The sequence below is a fragment of the Homarus americanus genome, unplaced genomic scaffold (assembly GCF_018991925.1).
Source record: "Homarus americanus isolate GMGI-L3 unplaced genomic scaffold, GMGI_Hamer_2.0 scaffold60624, whole genome shotgun sequence".
Classification (NCBI taxonomy): domain Eukaryota; kingdom Metazoa; phylum Arthropoda; class Malacostraca; order Decapoda; family Nephropidae; genus Homarus; species Homarus americanus.
The window spans coordinates 215061-233002 of NW_024751924.1; the positions used below are offsets into that span (position 1 = coordinate 215061).

At 42.2% G+C, this 17942-nt stretch overlaps 1 protein-coding gene across 1 annotated transcript; it reads left to right on the forward strand.

Moving 5' to 3' along the window:
• Nucleotides 1–1311: 1311 nt before the first annotated feature.
• Nucleotides 1312–17177, forward strand: LOC121854885 (integrin alpha-8-like). Its single transcript, XM_042349698.1, has 26 exons — nt 1312–1418; nt 4571–4760; nt 5793–5929; nt 6114–6217; nt 6320–6434; nt 6624–6715; nt 7221–7269; nt 7437–7588; nt 7873–8079; nt 8240–8345; nt 8509–8597; nt 8694–8830; nt 9018–9175; nt 9457–9526; nt 9779–9851; nt 9965–10182; nt 10570–10807; nt 11146–11330; nt 11488–11647; nt 11733–11855; nt 12215–12420; nt 12626–12685; nt 12867–12945; nt 13399–13527; nt 14578–14673; nt 15330–17177. Exons 2-26 carry the CDS (start codon nt 4594–4596, stop codon nt 15456–15458), a joined length of 3279 nt encoding a protein of 1092 aa, XP_042205632.1. The 5' UTR covers nt 1312–1418; nt 4571–4593; the 3' UTR covers nt 15459–17177.
• The last annotated feature ends 765 nt before the right edge of the window (nt 17178–17942 follow it).

Genomic DNA, 17942 nt, shown 5'->3' on the forward strand with positions numbered 1-17942 from the left:
CAGGGTAGGTGTTGACTCTAAGATAAGGGTAGCTATACTGAAATGCCCACCCTATAGCCTGGCCCCTTGGCTGGTCAGCTATGGCTGAGTCAGGTGATTATAATTATACATAAACAAACTCCCTTCACACCCTACAACCTCCTTCTGGGCCTCTCATCTTCAACCATCTCAACACTCTACGTTGTGAGTTACAGCCTAACATAACATTTGTTTATGTCATCATAATTATGTACCGCTTGCGGTAACAAATATTATCTTTGTTATAATTAAGTTATTTTTTCCACAATCATTATCACAATTTTTATGGTCCTGGTAATATTTACTTAACATCGCGCGATAACACTATCTTGCGTCCCGCTTTCATGAATTATCTTCTCCCTTGAGATAAATGAATAGTGTTGTTATGCCGAGGCAGAATCTATTCATTATAATTTTGTGAACTACTGTAGCTGTTCTGATTATTTTATTATCCAAGCAGCAGATATTTTGACAAGTTTGGGGAGATTTTCTTGTATATATTGATGTATTACCTATGTAAGATTTTTCTAGAATGTGTTGCATTATTTTTGTTTTATGATTTACTTTGGTATTGTAAGTCTAGATCACTAAAACTCTCCGGGCGTTTTCCTTCCGACGTGTAGCGCCTGGTTGTCATACTCGAGGCGTCTGAAGAGACGTATATACAATTTCGGGAGCTGCCTAGGACAGTCAACGGTTTCTTCTCAGAGTGTAAAGGGCAACAAGCCTTGTAGAACAACAGTAGATAATTGTGGTGCAAGTATTGTGGAATTGTTGTGATGAATACGAAGTGAAAAGACTAAGAAATTGAACACTGGTAGTGTGCCGACTACAGAATATATTTGAAGTGAGAAGTCCAACTGTGAAGACATTACCCTGTTAACAGTGTTGTGAAGAATTGCAGTTTATTAAAGAACACTACAGCTGACAAGTGTGTTTCTGTGACCTGGTGGAAACCTACCTGCCTGTTGTTTGTCTGTACACTGATACTGATCGTCGGGGAATTACCGGAGACAGCCAGTGGTAATTCGACAACACTTGTGAGGTATCTACTGCTCCTGGCCGTTGGTAACCAGTGGTGGAAGCTGGGCGCCATTATGACAGCTCAGGCTCTCAGTGTGCTCAGGTGTGTCAATATTGTTAATATTTTCTTCCCTGTATTTTATTTTTCTGGCTAATTAAACTGTTTCATCATGTCATATCAATACAGTTCTCTCACTTCCTCCGTTCATCCTCTCCCCTCCTCCTCCATATCTCTCTCTCCGTTACCCCCATTTTCTTTACTCTGTGAGAGGATTAACCAGCGTCAACAGGATACCTTAACATTTATCACTTGTCCCCGAGCGGCCGAAAGGACCACACGCACCGCTTCAGCTTACCAGGATTACTGGTCAACTTACGTGAGTGTTAATGATGTTATTACCCATTGTATTCTTCTCGGCTTACCGTAGGATATGTGTCTCGGTGACTTTGATATGGGAGGTTGGTCCTAGAGGCAGGTTTTGTAGGTCTCTGTGAGGTCTTATCTTACGACAGAGGTCAATTATCTGTTTATCTATCTACCTCGTCTAGTAGTGAGCCTCCGTGAGTTTTTAATATGGGATTTGATATGTGCGCTTGATATAAATGTGGGTTCACAGTGATTTGGTTTACTGTACAATCGTCTGATTTCACGATTAGAGAGACAATCCTCTAATCCATGAATATCCAGCTTCCACGCTACACTAATGGTGACAAAACGGTGCTACTCTTCCGTCGTCTGGCAAGTTAAAGATATAACAACAGTGAGCAGTATATAGTTATAATTAGGAGAAACGTTTGGTAGTTCTTCTTGTAATCGATTACAGAAACTACGTACAGGGTGATGTGTTTATTCGAGAACCCTAAATAATTCCCATACATTAAAAACTGCATCAGTTAGGTACCTAATATTGTGCGTAAATGTAGCCTAATGTTACAGAGAGGCGTGACATGATCCTGAGAGTTATCTGATATCACGTGACCCATCAGTGGCGCTTAGCGGTATTCACTCAGTCTCGCCTGGCGGAAACCATTCTGGTGATCCGACAAAAGAGAAAGGCGTTCAAAGTGACGGAGAAAATGAGAGTTTAAGATAGTTCCGAATATCTTAGAGAGGGATGAAGTTAGGGCAATGGGGCGATAGTTATAGGGATTAGAATGGTCACCCTTCTTAGGGATGGGCTGAACCAAGGCATGCTTCCAAGAAGAAAAAGTTTGGGTTTTGAGGCAAAGCCGAAAAAGGCGAACAAGCACAGGGCCATAATTTCAGCTCACTCCCTCAGAACACGAGGGGGTACTCCGTTTGGTCCATGCGCCTTAGTCCCATTCAAATTGGATGACACATCCGCAACCCTACGAGTGGAGATTATAGGAAAGTGCAAAGGTTCAGTAGGAGGAGCAGGGGTAGGAGGGATAGAGTTGGAATCGTCTAAGGTGGACCTAGAGAAGAATAAGGTGCCAAAAAGATTGGCTTTATCAGGGGGAGATTTGGCTATAGAGTTATCAGGTCGGAAAAGAGGGAGTGCTGACGTTATTACAGATGTTTTGGGGTAAGGACCAGAGGGATTTACTACAAGAAGAGTTAGTCAGGTCAGCGGTTTTTCATTTTTTAATAAAATTCTCCTTGGCCCTACGAAGAATAGCCTTACAACGATTCCTGGAAGTAATGAAAGATGAGTGAGTGAAAGGAGATAGTTTCATAACTTGATATACCCTATCTTTCTCCCTTCATGCAAGAGAACAGGAGCTTATATTTACTTAAATAATGAAGCAATTATATTAATTAATTGGCAACTCAACTACAACGAGGAACGAGGACTGCCACAAGATTCTCAGATCAAATTTTCTTCATTATTTTAGCGAATATACGAACATTTGGAAACTTCTCATGATCTTAAATAACAATGAATAGTTTATTTTTATAATAATTACACCTTTGGTTTGTTTAATATTTATCCTTACAGTGATACGATCACCTTTACATACAGCCTTACTTTACGAAGTACTGCCAGGTAAAATTGCGAGCACGAGATCCAGGATGGGGTCGGTGCATCTTTGGCTGACTGTACATTGAAATCCCATGGGTAGAGGATCTCGGTGTTGGGGTGTGTGGATAGCAACAACTCATGGCAAGAAGTGAGTTAGTCAAAGAGCTCCAAATAGTTGGTAGAGTTGAGAGAACAGAATAGGAAACAAAGAAAAATAGTCATAGTTGGTAGAGATATTTTGAGACAGATGACATCATAAAGGGGAGATTCAAGATCCGAGAGTCGAGCTTTAGGTGTACGCGTGTTGCGGAAAGAGGTGTAGGCAGCGGAACAAACAGACAAAAATATGTATATATAGTGATATTACTGCTGAGTCACAGACCTGAAACAGATGACAATGTCTCAGAGTCATCCATGTACCCTGCAGAATACTAAATGCATTCTGTCGCGTAGTAGGTAGTAGGCAGCTATCAAACAGGGAGGTACTACAGCCTAGGAAGATATTGGAAGCATAATGTGTTGTCTAATGGTAGACCCTGCTGCCATATGACATCACGAAAATTGTGACCAAGTCACGGGATGCCGATCCGACTTTCTGCCTCATTTACACATAGTTGCAGGGTCTCAATTGTTTCTTTTACTTTGACAACACAACTTACATATATCGTTTATCACTATTGATTTTTTTTCTTTGTGGTTCTTTATTATTATTATTAATATTTTTATTATTATTATTATTATTATTATGTTTAATTTTGTATTTTCTATAAAATTTAATATATATTTTTTTCAATTATTATAATTATTATCATTATTATTACATTTTCGCTTCCCAGGCCCGATGTGGGTCAGTGACCTGTGCCCGGGTGGACTAATCCCCGTAAAAAAAAAAACATCGTTTTCGATTTTTGGAGGCGGGCGTTAGAGACGCAGGATGAGTTACTGCGTCTTTGCTCTACGGCGGCTGGTAAACGAGTAAGCGGCAGGCGAAGAAGCAGGTCTATACTGTTGACCTAAACCAAATAATAGGAGTCCAGCTCTTGGTGCGCTATTTAAGAGTTCATAAGTGAATGCAAAGTTATATTAAACATACATAAGAGATAGAAAATCTTGTACGGAGGCAGAGACAAACGCAGGATTTGTGTTGGTAGGATTTCCGGTCTTATCAGACTGGTGATGCACGATTAAAATGTCAACCTTGTGGTCAGTGCCATCTGTTGACGCCGTCTTCTAGTTAGTGATATTGAAACAGTTTCTTGAGCCAGAAAAATATAGATACACAGTGGATAATAATAATATCTATCTGTGTATATGTCTGTCTATCTATCTCTCTGTCTACCCCTCTGTCTGTCTGTCTGTCTGTCTGTCCCTATTGTATTTATCTATTTATTTAGGTATGTTTATATCTATGTTTCGTCTGATTCCTCTAAATTTTTTCTTTCTTCTTCCTCTGTAAATATATATGTACTGTTGAATATAATTGTGACAAAGATTCTTATCTCTCGCTCATAAGCATTACTACGTACTCGCTATACTTTAACCAGAGCGAGGTGGTGTGTGCGCTGGGATGGTGACACCTCCTGTGATGACTCTAATGGTGATGATGGTGGCGGGTCTGGGTGTGGTCTCCGGGTTCAACATCTATACGGAGCATGCCCAGATCCTTTCGGGTCCCGAGAAGACCCACTTCGGATACAACGTAGCGCTTTGGAGTACTAAAATTGGGCAGAAGAGGTGAGTGAAGAATATGAACAATTTACTATTTACATCATATATGGTACACACACACACAAGCCAGTGAGATATAATGAACTGCAAAACCTTTACTCTAACTAAGTGAGCTTCGGTTGTATTTAATTAATTTTACCTTGTGTTTTCATATCACTAAATTTTACATTAACCTTAGTAACCTCCTGCACCCTCCACACTACCGCCACCTACCTCCTGCACCCTCCACACTACCACCACCTACCACTTTCTCCCTCCACACTACCACCACCTACCACTTTCTCCCTCAACACTACCACCACCTACCACTTTCTCCCTCCACACTACCACCACCTACCACCTTCTCCCTCCACACTACCACCACCTACCACTTTCTCCCTCCACACTACCACCACCTACCACTTTCTCCCTCCACACTACCACCACCTACCACTTTCTCCCTCCACACTACCACCACCTACCACCTTCTCCCTCCACACTACCACCACCTACCACTTTCTCCCTCAACACTACCACCACCTACCACTTTCTCTCCCTCCACACCACCACCACACCACCACTCTCTCCCTCCACACCACCACCACCCACCACTTTCTCTCCTCCACCACCACCACCCACCACCTTCTCTCTCCACACCACCACCACCCACCACCTTCCTCCCCTCCACACTACCACCACCCACCACTCTCTCCACACTACCACCACCTACCACTCTCCCTCCACACTACCACCACCTACCACTTTCTCCTCTCCACACTACCACCACCTACCACTTTCTCCTCCACACTACCACCACCTACCTCCTCTTCTCCCTCCACACTACCACCACCTACCACTTTCTCCCTCCACACTACCACCACCTACCACTTTCTCCCTCCACACTACCACCACCTACCACTTTCTCCCTCCACACTACCACCACCTACCACCTTCTCCCTCCACACTACCACCACCTACCACTTTCTCCCTCAACACTACCACCACCTACCACTTTCTCCCATCTTCACCCCAACTATATATTACCACCTCCTTCGCCAGGCTAGTGATAGGGGCGCCCTTGGGAAAGAACTCAACAGCAGGTAACCAGACATGGCCCTTGGGTAACATCCATGTGTGTGAACCCTTGAGCGACCAGTGTGATCCTGACCCACGACTACCCAACCTCTTATCCGATGGTGAGTCCTATAATGCATCCTTAGTGACTAATAGGATGTCTATACGATAACCCTTGGAGAAAATGTAAAGAGTGTCGTAGGATATGCCAAAAAATACCACATAGGATACCCAGAGAACACCACAAATGTCCCCCCATGTCTTACACCGACCCCCCCCTCTCTCCGTCCTTCTCTCTCGCAACAGACACCAGCACCAGGGCCATCGACTTTGGGAGTATCATACGAAAACAAGGAATAGGGTTCGGTGAAACACTCTACACAGCCAACCAACCTTCGTCCAAGCTAGTGGTGAGTGTAGTGTGTGTGGGTGTGTGTGTGTGTGTGTGTGTGTGTGTGTGTGAGATGGTTTTAGTGAATGTCTATATATTTATCTCATCTAACTTGTCTCAGGCGTGTGCTCCGCGGTATGTCAAGATCATGGAGCATGTATATCTACAGGCCAGAGGGATATGTTACGTGCTTGACGACGTGTTTGCCAGTCCAGAGATAATATATCCCTTTCCCAGTAAGTGTGGATAGGTGGCTTGTGTTCATTCCTATCATACATACATACATACATACATACATACATACATACATACATACATACATACATACATACATGGGTGAAAATATAAATGTAACGTAATAATAAAGACAGTATTACTTAGATTTATCCTACGTGTTACTTATGCTTCATTTATGTGTTACTTAGATGACTGTTTCAAGGTGCGTGGGAGATGTAACTTGAACACGGGAGTATACACAGGCAGAAGTATGACCGGGTTTAGCGCCTCCATCCTCCAGGTATTGTATTGTCACAAGTTGGGTTAGGTTAGGTTAAGTTAGGTTAGGTTATGTTATGTTAGATGTACTATCATATATTTGATTTCCAACCTGTGATATTGTAAACTTGTTAGTATCACCTGTTGAGTCGATAATTCACCTGAAGATTAATCACCCTAACACTAACCTAACCAATCTTGCCCTAACCTCCCCTACCCTTAACCCAACTTTATCTAACATTAAACTAACCTAACCTAACACTAACCTAATCTAACCCAGCTTAACGCTAACCTAACCTAACACTAACTTAACCTAACACTAACTTAACCTAATCTAATGTACCCTATTCTAACCCAACTTAACACTAAACTAACCTAACCTAACCTAACCTAACCTAACCTAACCTAACCTAACCTAGTCCCATGAGGTGAAATAAAGCTGGCAAGACTTGTTAATATATATATACTGTAATATTTTTAATGACTTGACGCTTTTGTAAGAGGCTGTTTGTTTATCTCCTGTACAGGGAGAGGAAGCAGTCATATCTGGAGCTCCGTTTGCTTTCAGTGGTTCAGGTAAACGTTGTAGTGAAGTATCTGTAGTACCCTCCCTCCCACAAGAAAAAAAAAACTGTCTTTTTATTTGTGTATTAAAATAACATACTACAGGCCTTCAGTAATTGAAATCCTTAATTAATAGATACACAATTAAGAAAACTGTTATTAGTTTTTGTTTTTTTCAGGGTTGTTGATTAAAACCATTGAGAACAGACCTACGGTACGGAATTTCCACACTGACCCCACGTACTTGATCGGCTGGGCAACAGTGACGGGAAGATTCAACGGAGTGACAGAGATGATCGCTACCTCTTCTTCCTTGGACGTATACGGCATTGTTAGTACTACTCTTATCCTCTGTTGATGTGTAGTAAGCTGGGGGTGATGTTGATGTGTAGTAAGCTGGGGGTGATGTTGATGTGTAGTAAGCTGGGGGTGATGTTAAAGTGTACTAAGCTGGGGGTGATGTTAATGTGTACAAAGCTTAGAAGTACACCTTGTACAGTGAATTAACATTGACTGAATAAACCACCTTAGAGTCACGGATCAGCTAAAGATTAGGCTCTGTAACACCAACCTAACCTAACCTACAATACTCTAACCTAACCTAACGTCACCCAGATCACCTTTTACTACCAATCGATGTTTCAAGTGCCTAGAAAGCTACAAGGAAAGGACGTAGGTGTACAGTTCGGGTACAGCCTCGGCGTGGGTGACATTGACGGTGATGGGACTGACGATCTGCTGGTGGGCGCCCCTCTAGCCAAAGGTATCGAAGGTGCTCCTGACTGTGGCCGGGTTTATATCTACTACTCACCCGTCAATCAGGTACTTGTCTTGTTGTTGTTCGTCTTCACATTCTCCTCCTCTTCCTCTTCCTAATCCTTTTTTTAGTCTTATTATTGTCATTATTATTTGACATGAACTGACCACTTGACCTATACTACACTTCTTTTGACCTTTAAGTACTTGACCTCTACATCTCCAGTATCCTCCCTGGGCCTCCCCCCTGGTATTGGCAGGAAGAGAGCCCTGGGGTCGCTTCGGGCAGGCCGTGACCTCACCTGGTGACCTTAACCAAGATGGCTATGACGGTGAGAGAACCTTTTTAACCCTGAGAGATATAGAGATACAGATAGATAGATGGATAGATGGATAAATGGATAGATAGATGTCTGAAATTTTACTACGTCGACTGGGATATTCCAGTTTACCTCACCTAACCTAACCTAACCCAACCCATGTTATACCGGACAGAGGTGGTGGTCGGGTCGCCGTTCGATGGAGGAGGTGTAGTGTATGTGTTCAACGGAGCTGCCCAAGGACTGATTGCGATACCTGCACAGGTGAGTCATTAACCCTCCTCAGGTGAGTCAGCTTGAGATAGTCAGTTTTAGATTTAATTTTCATTTTTATTTTATTTGTTTACATTAACGTTGCAGGAAATCCGTGCGTCCGAATTCTCACCAGGAATACGTGGCTTCGGCTTCAGCTTGGACGGTGGCGTGGACATGGACGATAACGGCTATCCTGACCTCATCATCGGGTCACCGGAATCGGACAATGCTGTTTTCTTACGGTAAATTCTTCACCAAAATACGAATATTACCTTTAATTATTTTTCCCAAAACAATATTATGTCTTGATCATAATTAAAAAATAATAATAATAATGTATATCTTGAGCTAACTTCATACGGGTAAAGCTAGTCACCGTTCTATAGGTCAGTCGTTTCCTTTATATTACGTCAACAACTCTTATGTCAGGTCATCTCCGGTGGTGAGCTTGGAGGGGTTCGTTATGTTTGACCCGTCAATCGTCGTGCTGGGGAAAAGGTCATGCACGGTGATTACCGACGATGTTGTGTGTTTTAATCTCGAGTTCGACTTGAAGTATTCCTCTAAGACCAAGTTTGAATATCTGCGTGAGTACTAATGTGACCTTTTGACATGTGTGTGTGTGTGTGTGTGTGTGTGTGTGTGTGTGTGTGTGTGTGTGAGAGAGAGAGCTATTAATGTTTTTGTTATTATTATTATTATTAATTTTATTATTATTATTATTATTATTTAGCATTAGTACCAATTTTTGATAAGTAAATGTCTATAAAACATTGTATAGAGTGTATGTTACAGGTGTGTGTGTGTGTGTGTGTGTGTGTGTGTGTGTGTCGGTCCACCAGGTGTAACTCGGGGGTCTCTCACACAGAAATACACCTGGTGATAAAGCTGGATCCCGTACACGACAGACTTGCCTTTATCGCGAACCAACAGACCACGTAAGTACCTTCACCTTAAGTACACACCCTCCACTTAAGTAGTTGCTCTATCAGTCTAAAGTAGCAAAAAATTACTTATACAGTAGATATTACAGTTCAGACAGACAAACATACCGGTCGATAGATAGACAGACAGACAGACAGACAGACAGACAGACAGACAGACTAATAGACACATTGATTCGCAGATAGATATAGTAAACAAAACAGTTATAGATAGATAGTGATGTATATTCTCCCCCTCACCGCCAGACTCAACGTAACCAGAGAAATTGAATCTGTCGATCAGCCTCCCGTCAAATGGACCATCCCTGTCTACGTGAAGGTGAGAGAGAGAGAGAGAGAGAGAGAGAGAGAGAGAGAGAGAGAGAGAGAGAGAGAGAGAGCTATATTAACCAAATTACTTTCTCTCTCTCTCTCTCTTTCTCCACACTATAGACTGGCCGCCCTCGACTAGACGCACCGATCGAGGTTGATGCAACAGCCAGTCTCAAGTCTCACCTTGTGCGTCTGGGTACACAATCCTCCAAGCTTGAGGTTCCTACCATCCTTGACCAACTAAACCCCGTAGACCTGAGAGCCGAGGCCCGTCTAACCTGCGCCGATCCTACTACTTGTTTCTCCAAGCCTGATCTCCTCCTTCAGACTACGGCACCGTAAGTGTCATCCTCCTCCTTGAAAGGGCGTCGTGCTTGATGGGTATATAACTCTCAAGTCTTAATATCAAGGGAAGTGATGTGTTTTATTTCATGTCTCTGAGGGTATTTTTAAGCTTGGAAGGATATTTTGAAGCTTGGGAGGGTGTTTTTAAGCTTGGAGGGATATTTTTAAGCTTGGGAGGACTTTTTAAGCTTAGCATGTCATTTTTAAGCCTGGGAGGATATTCCTTCCTGTTTCCCCTCCATCCTTCCTTTCTTCCTTTACTTTCTCCTTCTCCCCCTCCTTCTCTTCTTCATTCCTTCCTTTTCCCCCATCCTTCCTATCTTCCTTTATTTTTTTCCTCCTTTCCTCCTTCGACTTCTTGCTTCCTTTTTCTTCTACAGGACCCAGCTGGTGATTGGAGACGGGGCTCTAGCCGTAGAGGTACAGCTGGTGGTGAGGGAGGATGCGGCCTTTGCGGTAAAGCTGTTTCTGGTGACGCCGACACATCTGGTGTTCGTGAGGGTGTCTGGAGAGGACACCATCCCCGCCTGCGTCAAGGAACCTCCCCAGACCCTTACCTCACACGAGCTCTCAGCCCTCACCTGTAGGTTTACGTCTGATCTATACAAGAATAAAAAAGTGAGTCGTCAGCTGCATATTTATCCACGCCAATTATGTAAACAAGCACTTTTTGGTTTAGGTATCCCAGTTTATAACATTTGATGGTTATTAAACAGCCTAACACTGACTTAACTAACCTTAACTAGTTTAACCTAATCTAAGTTAACTTAATTTAACTTAACCTAACTTAACCTAGCCAAATTTAATCGAACCTAACCTAACCTTACCAAACCTGAGCTAATGTAACCTAACATAATAAAATCGAACCAAACCAAACCTAACCTAATCTAACCTAACCTAACCTAACCTAACCTAATCTAACCATGAACCACTGACAGCAAGTTCTCCTCCAATAGGTTTTTATGACGTTCCACTTCGAGTATAACCCCGAGACTCTCCTAAACCAATGGGTGACCAATGACCTCGACGAGATCAACCTCCAGCTGAGTGTGACCAGTGACAGTGTTGACCTTAATGAGGAGGACAACAACGTCAACCTCATTATCCCTGTCTTCACCCATGTCCACCTTCAGCTGAGTGTGTGAGTCCAGTCCAAGGTCGAGATTGTTGTTGTTGTACTGTGCTTATTGTTGTCCTCTCTCTCTCTCTCTCTCTCTCTCTCTCTCTCTCTCTCTCTCTCTCTCTCTCTCTCTCTCTCTCTCTCTCTCTCTCTTCTCACCTCTCCACCTCTCCGCCAGCATGTCAGATCCCGACATCGTTGAAGGCAAACTAAACGAAACCGCGAGTCAAGAGATGCTGAATAGGAACGAGCTCCTCTCACCTCGTCAGCTTGGACCAGCCTTCACCCAGCGATTCTCAGTCCTCAACCACGGTCCCTCACCTGTCTTCGGTCTACAGGTGAGTAATTGTGTGCGTCTGTGTGTGTGTGTGTGTCTGTCTGTGTGTGTTTGTTTGTGTTTGACATGTTTGCTGGTACCGGCAGATGTTGGTGGAGGTTCCGGTAGAACTAACTGATGGCCAGCCTGTGTGGTACCTTGTAGAAGAGCCTCGTACCTCTGGCCCTGTCTACTGTAGCTCTCCACCACTTAACCCTCGGGACTATAATGTAAGTACCACCTCTTATTAACTGGACCACATACACACACCAAGTATGAATTTGTTTCTACATAAATATCGACTTTCCAAATATACTGTATCACCTTTCCTTCATTACTTGTTATAAACATTAAGTTACAGGTACAGTTCAGGTAGAGTGTTAATCATAAAGTACAGTTATGAGGCTTAACTAACTTAGCAAAGGGTAGATATTTTTGGATTAGGAGAGTTGGTTAGTGAAGCATGTGAAGAAGATATGGCTGTAATGGGAGGTTGGAGGCCATGTAATAGTAGTAGTAGTAGTAGTAATAGTAGCAGTAGTAGTCATAACCTCAGTATACACGCTTTTTACCCCTTTCCCTCACCTAGTTTACAGAACAAGACACAAATGATATCTTGAACGGTGATACCATAGACGACCAGATCCTTGACCCCACCAACACAACACCCCAGGCCACTCAAGAACCACCCCGACGACTACGACGAAGAGAGGCAGACGATGAAGGGGTCCTAATGAATCCAATTGACGATGACAATGTTACTCTCCGTACCGACGATGATAACGATATGAAAACGTGAGTAAAGGGGGTTTATATCTCTCTCTCTCTCTCTCTCTCACTCTCTCTCTCTCTCTCTCTTTGTGTAAGGAGAGAGAGAAATAATGGTACCTTAACATAACATAGGAATAAAATTGTATATATATATATATATATATATATGTCAATGACGTAGTTTGAGTGTCTATAAAGATAGCAATAACACGCGGTCGTGGTTTTACAGGAAGAGTGAAATTGTGCCTCTCACCATCGATTGTCAACAGGTGCCTTGCCAGCTGATCACGTGAGTTTGGAATTTGGTTTGGTTAGGTTATGTTAGGACAAGTTTAGGATAGGTTAGGTTAGGTTAGAGAAAATTTAGGATAGATTAGGGTTGGTTAGGTTAAGTTAGGTTGTGGCTTATCAAGAGTATCACATAATCAATATACAACACCTATGCCTGACCCCTGATGACCTCTGACCAGGTGTAATGTGTCGTCCCTGAAGGCTGGGTCCTCCGTCAGCCTCTCCGTGTCTGGCTACGCAGTCATCGCTACTCTTAAGGTAAACACACACACACACACACACACACACACATACACACACAAATCACCATTTAATTTCTCGGACTTATTTCGCCATTACCTTTATCCATTGGTTATATAATTTGACATTTTTATATTTATTTTAATAATTCTTGTAGTATTTTTCCATTTTCTTATTTTTTTAGAGTTTTATTCCATTTTATTTTGTAGTTGAAATTCTTTGTCATTTTTTTTATTAGTTTGCTTTTTATTTTGCTTTGGTGTGTTTATTAATGACTTATTTTCTTACACACACACACACACACACACACACACACACACACACACACACACACACACACACACACACACACACCCTTCACACACATCACATATCATTTCCCCCACCACACACCACACACACACACACACACACACACACACACACACACACACACACACACACAACAGTCAAATATGCACACACAAACAGAAAATGCGTAATCGTTCCCTGGGTCTGGAGTCACGCATGAAGGCAGAGGTGACGTACCTGTATAGCCAATTAACAGGTAACCTGGTCAACGTCACTGATTCCACCCACGTCATCATCATTACCCCACCTGTAAGTAACCAACCCAACCCTCTCTTGACAAAATGGCGTCAGAATAGCACAAGGACCCTCAGTTATCATCTAGAATATAACTATGTGTCTATAATTAATTACATGAGGTATTATATGTGGGTCCAAAAAAGGATATTCCTGGACTGGTGTGGGAAAGAGGAGGAAGGATAGAGAGGGAAGAGAGGGGTGGAGAGGGAATGGAGGGAGAGAGAAAAAGGTAGGGAAAGAGGAGGTAGGATAGAGAGGGAAGAGAGGGGTGGAGAGGGAATGGAGGGAGAGAGAAAAAGGTAGGGAAAGAGGAGGTAGGATAGAGAGGGAAGAGAGGGGTGGAGAGGGAATGGAGGGAGAGAGAAGGAAGGAAGGGAGGTAGGGGATAGAGAGGAAGAGAGGAGAGGAATGAGGAGAGAGAAAAAGGTAGAAAACAGGAGGTGAGATAGAGAGGGAAGAGAGGGGTGGAGAGGGAATGAGGGAGAGAGAAAGGTAGGGAAAGAGGAGGTAGGATGGGAGAGGGAAGAGAGGGGGTGGAGAGGGAATGGAGAGGGAGAGAGAAAGTGTAGGGAAAGAAGGTAGGATAGGAGAGGGAAGAGGAGGGGTGGAGAGGGAATGGAGGGAGAGAGAAAAGGTAGAGAAGAGGAGGAAGGATAGAGAGGGGAAGAGAGGGGTGGGAGAGGGAATGAGGGAGAGAGAAAAGGGTAGGGGAAAGTGAGGAAGGGACAGAGAGGAAGAGAGGGGTGGAGAGGGAATGGAGGGAGAGAGAAGGAAGGAAGGGAGAGATAAAGAGGGATGAAGAGGGAAGGGAGGGAAGGTGGAGTATGGAGGGGAAGGGGAATCTTCATGAAAATCCTTATATTAATGACAAGTAACCTAACCTAACCTAACCTAACCTAACCTAAGATTATAATTGTCTTTGTCTTTCTCTACTTCTGTCCTCCCTCCCTCCCTCTCCCTCCCTCTCACCATCCTTCTCACCATCCCTCCCTCCATCCCTCCCTCCCTCCTTCCTTCCTTCCTTCCTTCCACACTCACTAACCTTCCTCTTCATCACCGCAGGAAGTGGCACCAGTAACCATCCTGTGGTGGCACTGGCTTCTTATCGTTCTTGTCAGCTGCATCATCATCGTTACCTTGATGGTCATTATGAAAAGGGTAAGTAGTGCCAATCAGTGCCAATCAGTGCCAATCAGTGCCAATCAGTGCCAATCAGTGCCAATCGGTGCCATACAGGGTAAATGGTGTCGATCAGTATTTAATAGTGTTAACCTATATTACATGGCCACCTTAGTATTAACCTATATTACATGGCCACCTTAGTATTAACCTATATTACATGGCCACCTTAGTATTAACCTATATTACATGGCCACCTTAGTATTAACCTATATTACATGGCCACCTTAGTATTAACCTATATTACATGGCCACCTTAGTATTAACCTATATTACATGGCCACCTTAGTATTAACCTATATTACATGGCCACCTTAGTATTAACCTATATTACATGGCCACCTTAGTATTAACCTATATTACATGGCCACTTTAGTATTAACCTATATTACATGGCCACCTTAGTATTAACCTATATTACATGGCCACCTTAGTATTAACCTATATTACATGGCCACCTTAGTATTAACCTATATTACATGGCCACCTTAGTATTAACCTATATTACATGGCCACCTTAGTATTAACCTATATTACATGGCCACCTTAATTAACCTATATTACATGGCCACCTTAGTATTAAACTATATTGCATGGCCACCTTAATTAACCTCTATTGCATGGCCATCTTTCAGCTTGGCTTCTTCAAAAGAAAGCGAGCACCGAAAAAAGACAGCGAAATGTTAATGAAAAATGACCAGAGACAAACGATGATGAATGACGGGAAGAAGGAGGAACAGAGAAATGGGGAGGAAGAGGATTAGGAAGAGGAGAGGAGATAAGTAGGAAGGGTAAAGAGAAGAAAGAAGAGTGTGGTGGGGGAGAGAGAGAGGAACGTTAAGAGGAAGAAATGTGTAGTGGAGGAGAGGAGAAAGAAATAATATTACAGTGTATTTTATTGTGAAGATAATGTAACTACTGTAAATGTTTTATTGACTATGGCGTAATATGAACCGTTGGGTGAGGAGAAAAGCTTTGTACTGAACAATTATATATATGTGTTAGGTAGCTTAATATTATTAGATCATTCATATTACGTTCAATAGTCCATAAAACATGTAGCTATAGAGTTTTTCTTGAGTTCCCCCTATATTGAGATGTACGTTTTTCTTCTCTCGTCCATTTCAGAACCTTCATCAATCCCGTGTTTATTTGTATATTTACTAATGAATGGGTTGTGTGTTACCGCTAGATAAATATACCTACTTATAGCTGAAACATTAAAGATACATTAGGAGTGATATTGAAATCTTCAGTTGTATTTACTTATAGTGAAAGTGTCAACTAAGTCGAGTGTTAGGGAAAGAACAGTGCTTGTGAGAATCCTTATCCATTCGGCGAGAGACTGTGAGATGTCGGTTCACCACGGAAGTTATATCGTGTTGATTCATTCATTAGAGAGAGGGGTGGCTGTATTGAAATTATTGTCATTTTTGTATTAAAGAATCTCATTAATTATTTGAGAGAACTTGTCAAAGTGGGGCCCAGTAACTGAAGTTTTAACCGACAGCGTATGAGTGGGCATCTGTTGGAATTTCTCTGACTGCTCAGAAGTGCGCCATCCTTGTTTTCAATTTGCTTGATGCATTCCAAGCTCAGATACTGATTGTTAAAGTTAGCCTTAAGAAATTAATGTGAACCATAACACTAATTTTCATAGTCGATGTATACCGTAACTGAGACCAATGGATATGTGAGTCAAGTCCCGTGCGTGGCAGGCCTGAGTATTTAACATGCAGGCGCTGAAAATTAACTCTTCGGAACAGCTCCTTCCTCGTATACCAGGCACTGTATTTATTGTTGCCGCTGCTGAGAGTCGGGTAGCCAGCTGCAGGCAAGATGTCCAATGCAGGATGTCTTTAATAAACCGGGATTAAGATCTGGGTGGGTGGCACACCCGAGTGCAGAGTTCACAGCCAAGCCCGAAGTCTGGACTCGGTGTGAGTCGTGAGCCCGACCGCGGTTTCACTGGGCGACTGGCTGAACGCACTTGTGTGTTTTGATCCAGTGGCGTAAGCCTGGTGTAACTCCTGTGTGCGCCAACTATTACTGAATGTATTATTGTGGACGGATTATCTGGAGTATGGACTATAGCTGTCCTAGGTCGAGTATTGGGACAGTACATACTTAGTTTTTGTTATGGATGTTGAGTGAACCAGCTGTACTTACAGTCTATCAAGTAATAGTGTATTAATCAGTGATAGTGTGATTTAAAACTCAGGTGCTAGAAGTAATAACATTACTCTGTGCTACTAACAAGTGTTGAGAGATACCATCACTGTGGTGTAATAATACCCTCAAGGTGGTATGAGTATTTAAGATCTATTTTGCTACTCATGAAGTAAGACCTATTGTTCAGTTCTATTTTGTCTAAGTGTTAAAGTAATTAGTATTAATTAAACCCAAGTAAATATTGTTGTGAATGAAGGCTCAAATTGCCACAGTATTTATATTTGTTTTCAGTAAATATTGATTCAGTATAATATGTGTATCATCGTTCATTCCTTCTAATAATTACCATCCTGATGATACACTTGATAACTCAGTGCCTCACCTCTCGTGCCTCACCTCTCGTGCCTCACCTCTCGTGCCTAACCTCACGTGCCTCACCTCTCGTGCCTAACCTCTCGTGCCTACCACTGTACTAAGAGGTTCGTTGTGGGTGGTGGCTATATTGAGAATTAAATACAGTAAGTACAAGAGTGTTTACTCATAGACGATAATGTGGTTCTCCCAGATAACCCACAGAACAGAATATAACTGAATAAAGTGTAAATAAACAAGAAACACTGAAAGAATGAAATATTTGGGGAAATTAAATAAGATAAAATTAAAACTTCGAAACAACGGAGAAAACAACAATAAATTAAATAGCTATATATAAAGATAGAACAAGAAGTAAAGTTGAAAGAAATATAATAAAGACAATCAATACTGGAGGGAAAATATCAGTGATTAAAATTCCCGACCCCTTACAACCAATCAAGACATTATATATACCTCTACGTCATTTCCCCCTGAGAGACGTTGGTTCTTGTTCCAGTGAGTGAATTCGATTAATTGAAACCTGAACTGTGATGTAAGAATAACAAAAAAAATATGAATTAGTCTGAAATAAAATAAGGATAGATATTAAATAAGAAATAGAAAGAAAGGATAAAAAGGAATCGTCGGCCGAGTGTTTATAAAAATTCTCTCTCGAAACGGCAACCGAATCGACCGTCAAAGAAAATCAACATTTAGTATCG

Coding starts and splice junctions, on each gene's coding strand:
- LOC121854885 (XM_042349698.1), top strand. CDS start 4,594: ATGGTGACACCTCCTGTGATGACTCTAATGGTGATGATGGTGGCGGGT. Junction 4,761..5,792: donor ACTAAAATTGGGCAGAAGAG/GTGAGTGAAGAA, acceptor CTCCTTCGCCAG/GCTAGTGATAGGGGCGCCCT. Junction 11,648..11,732: donor CACCTGTCTTCGGTCTACAG/GTGAGTAATTGT, acceptor TGGTACCGGCAG/ATGTTGGTGGAGGTTCCGGT.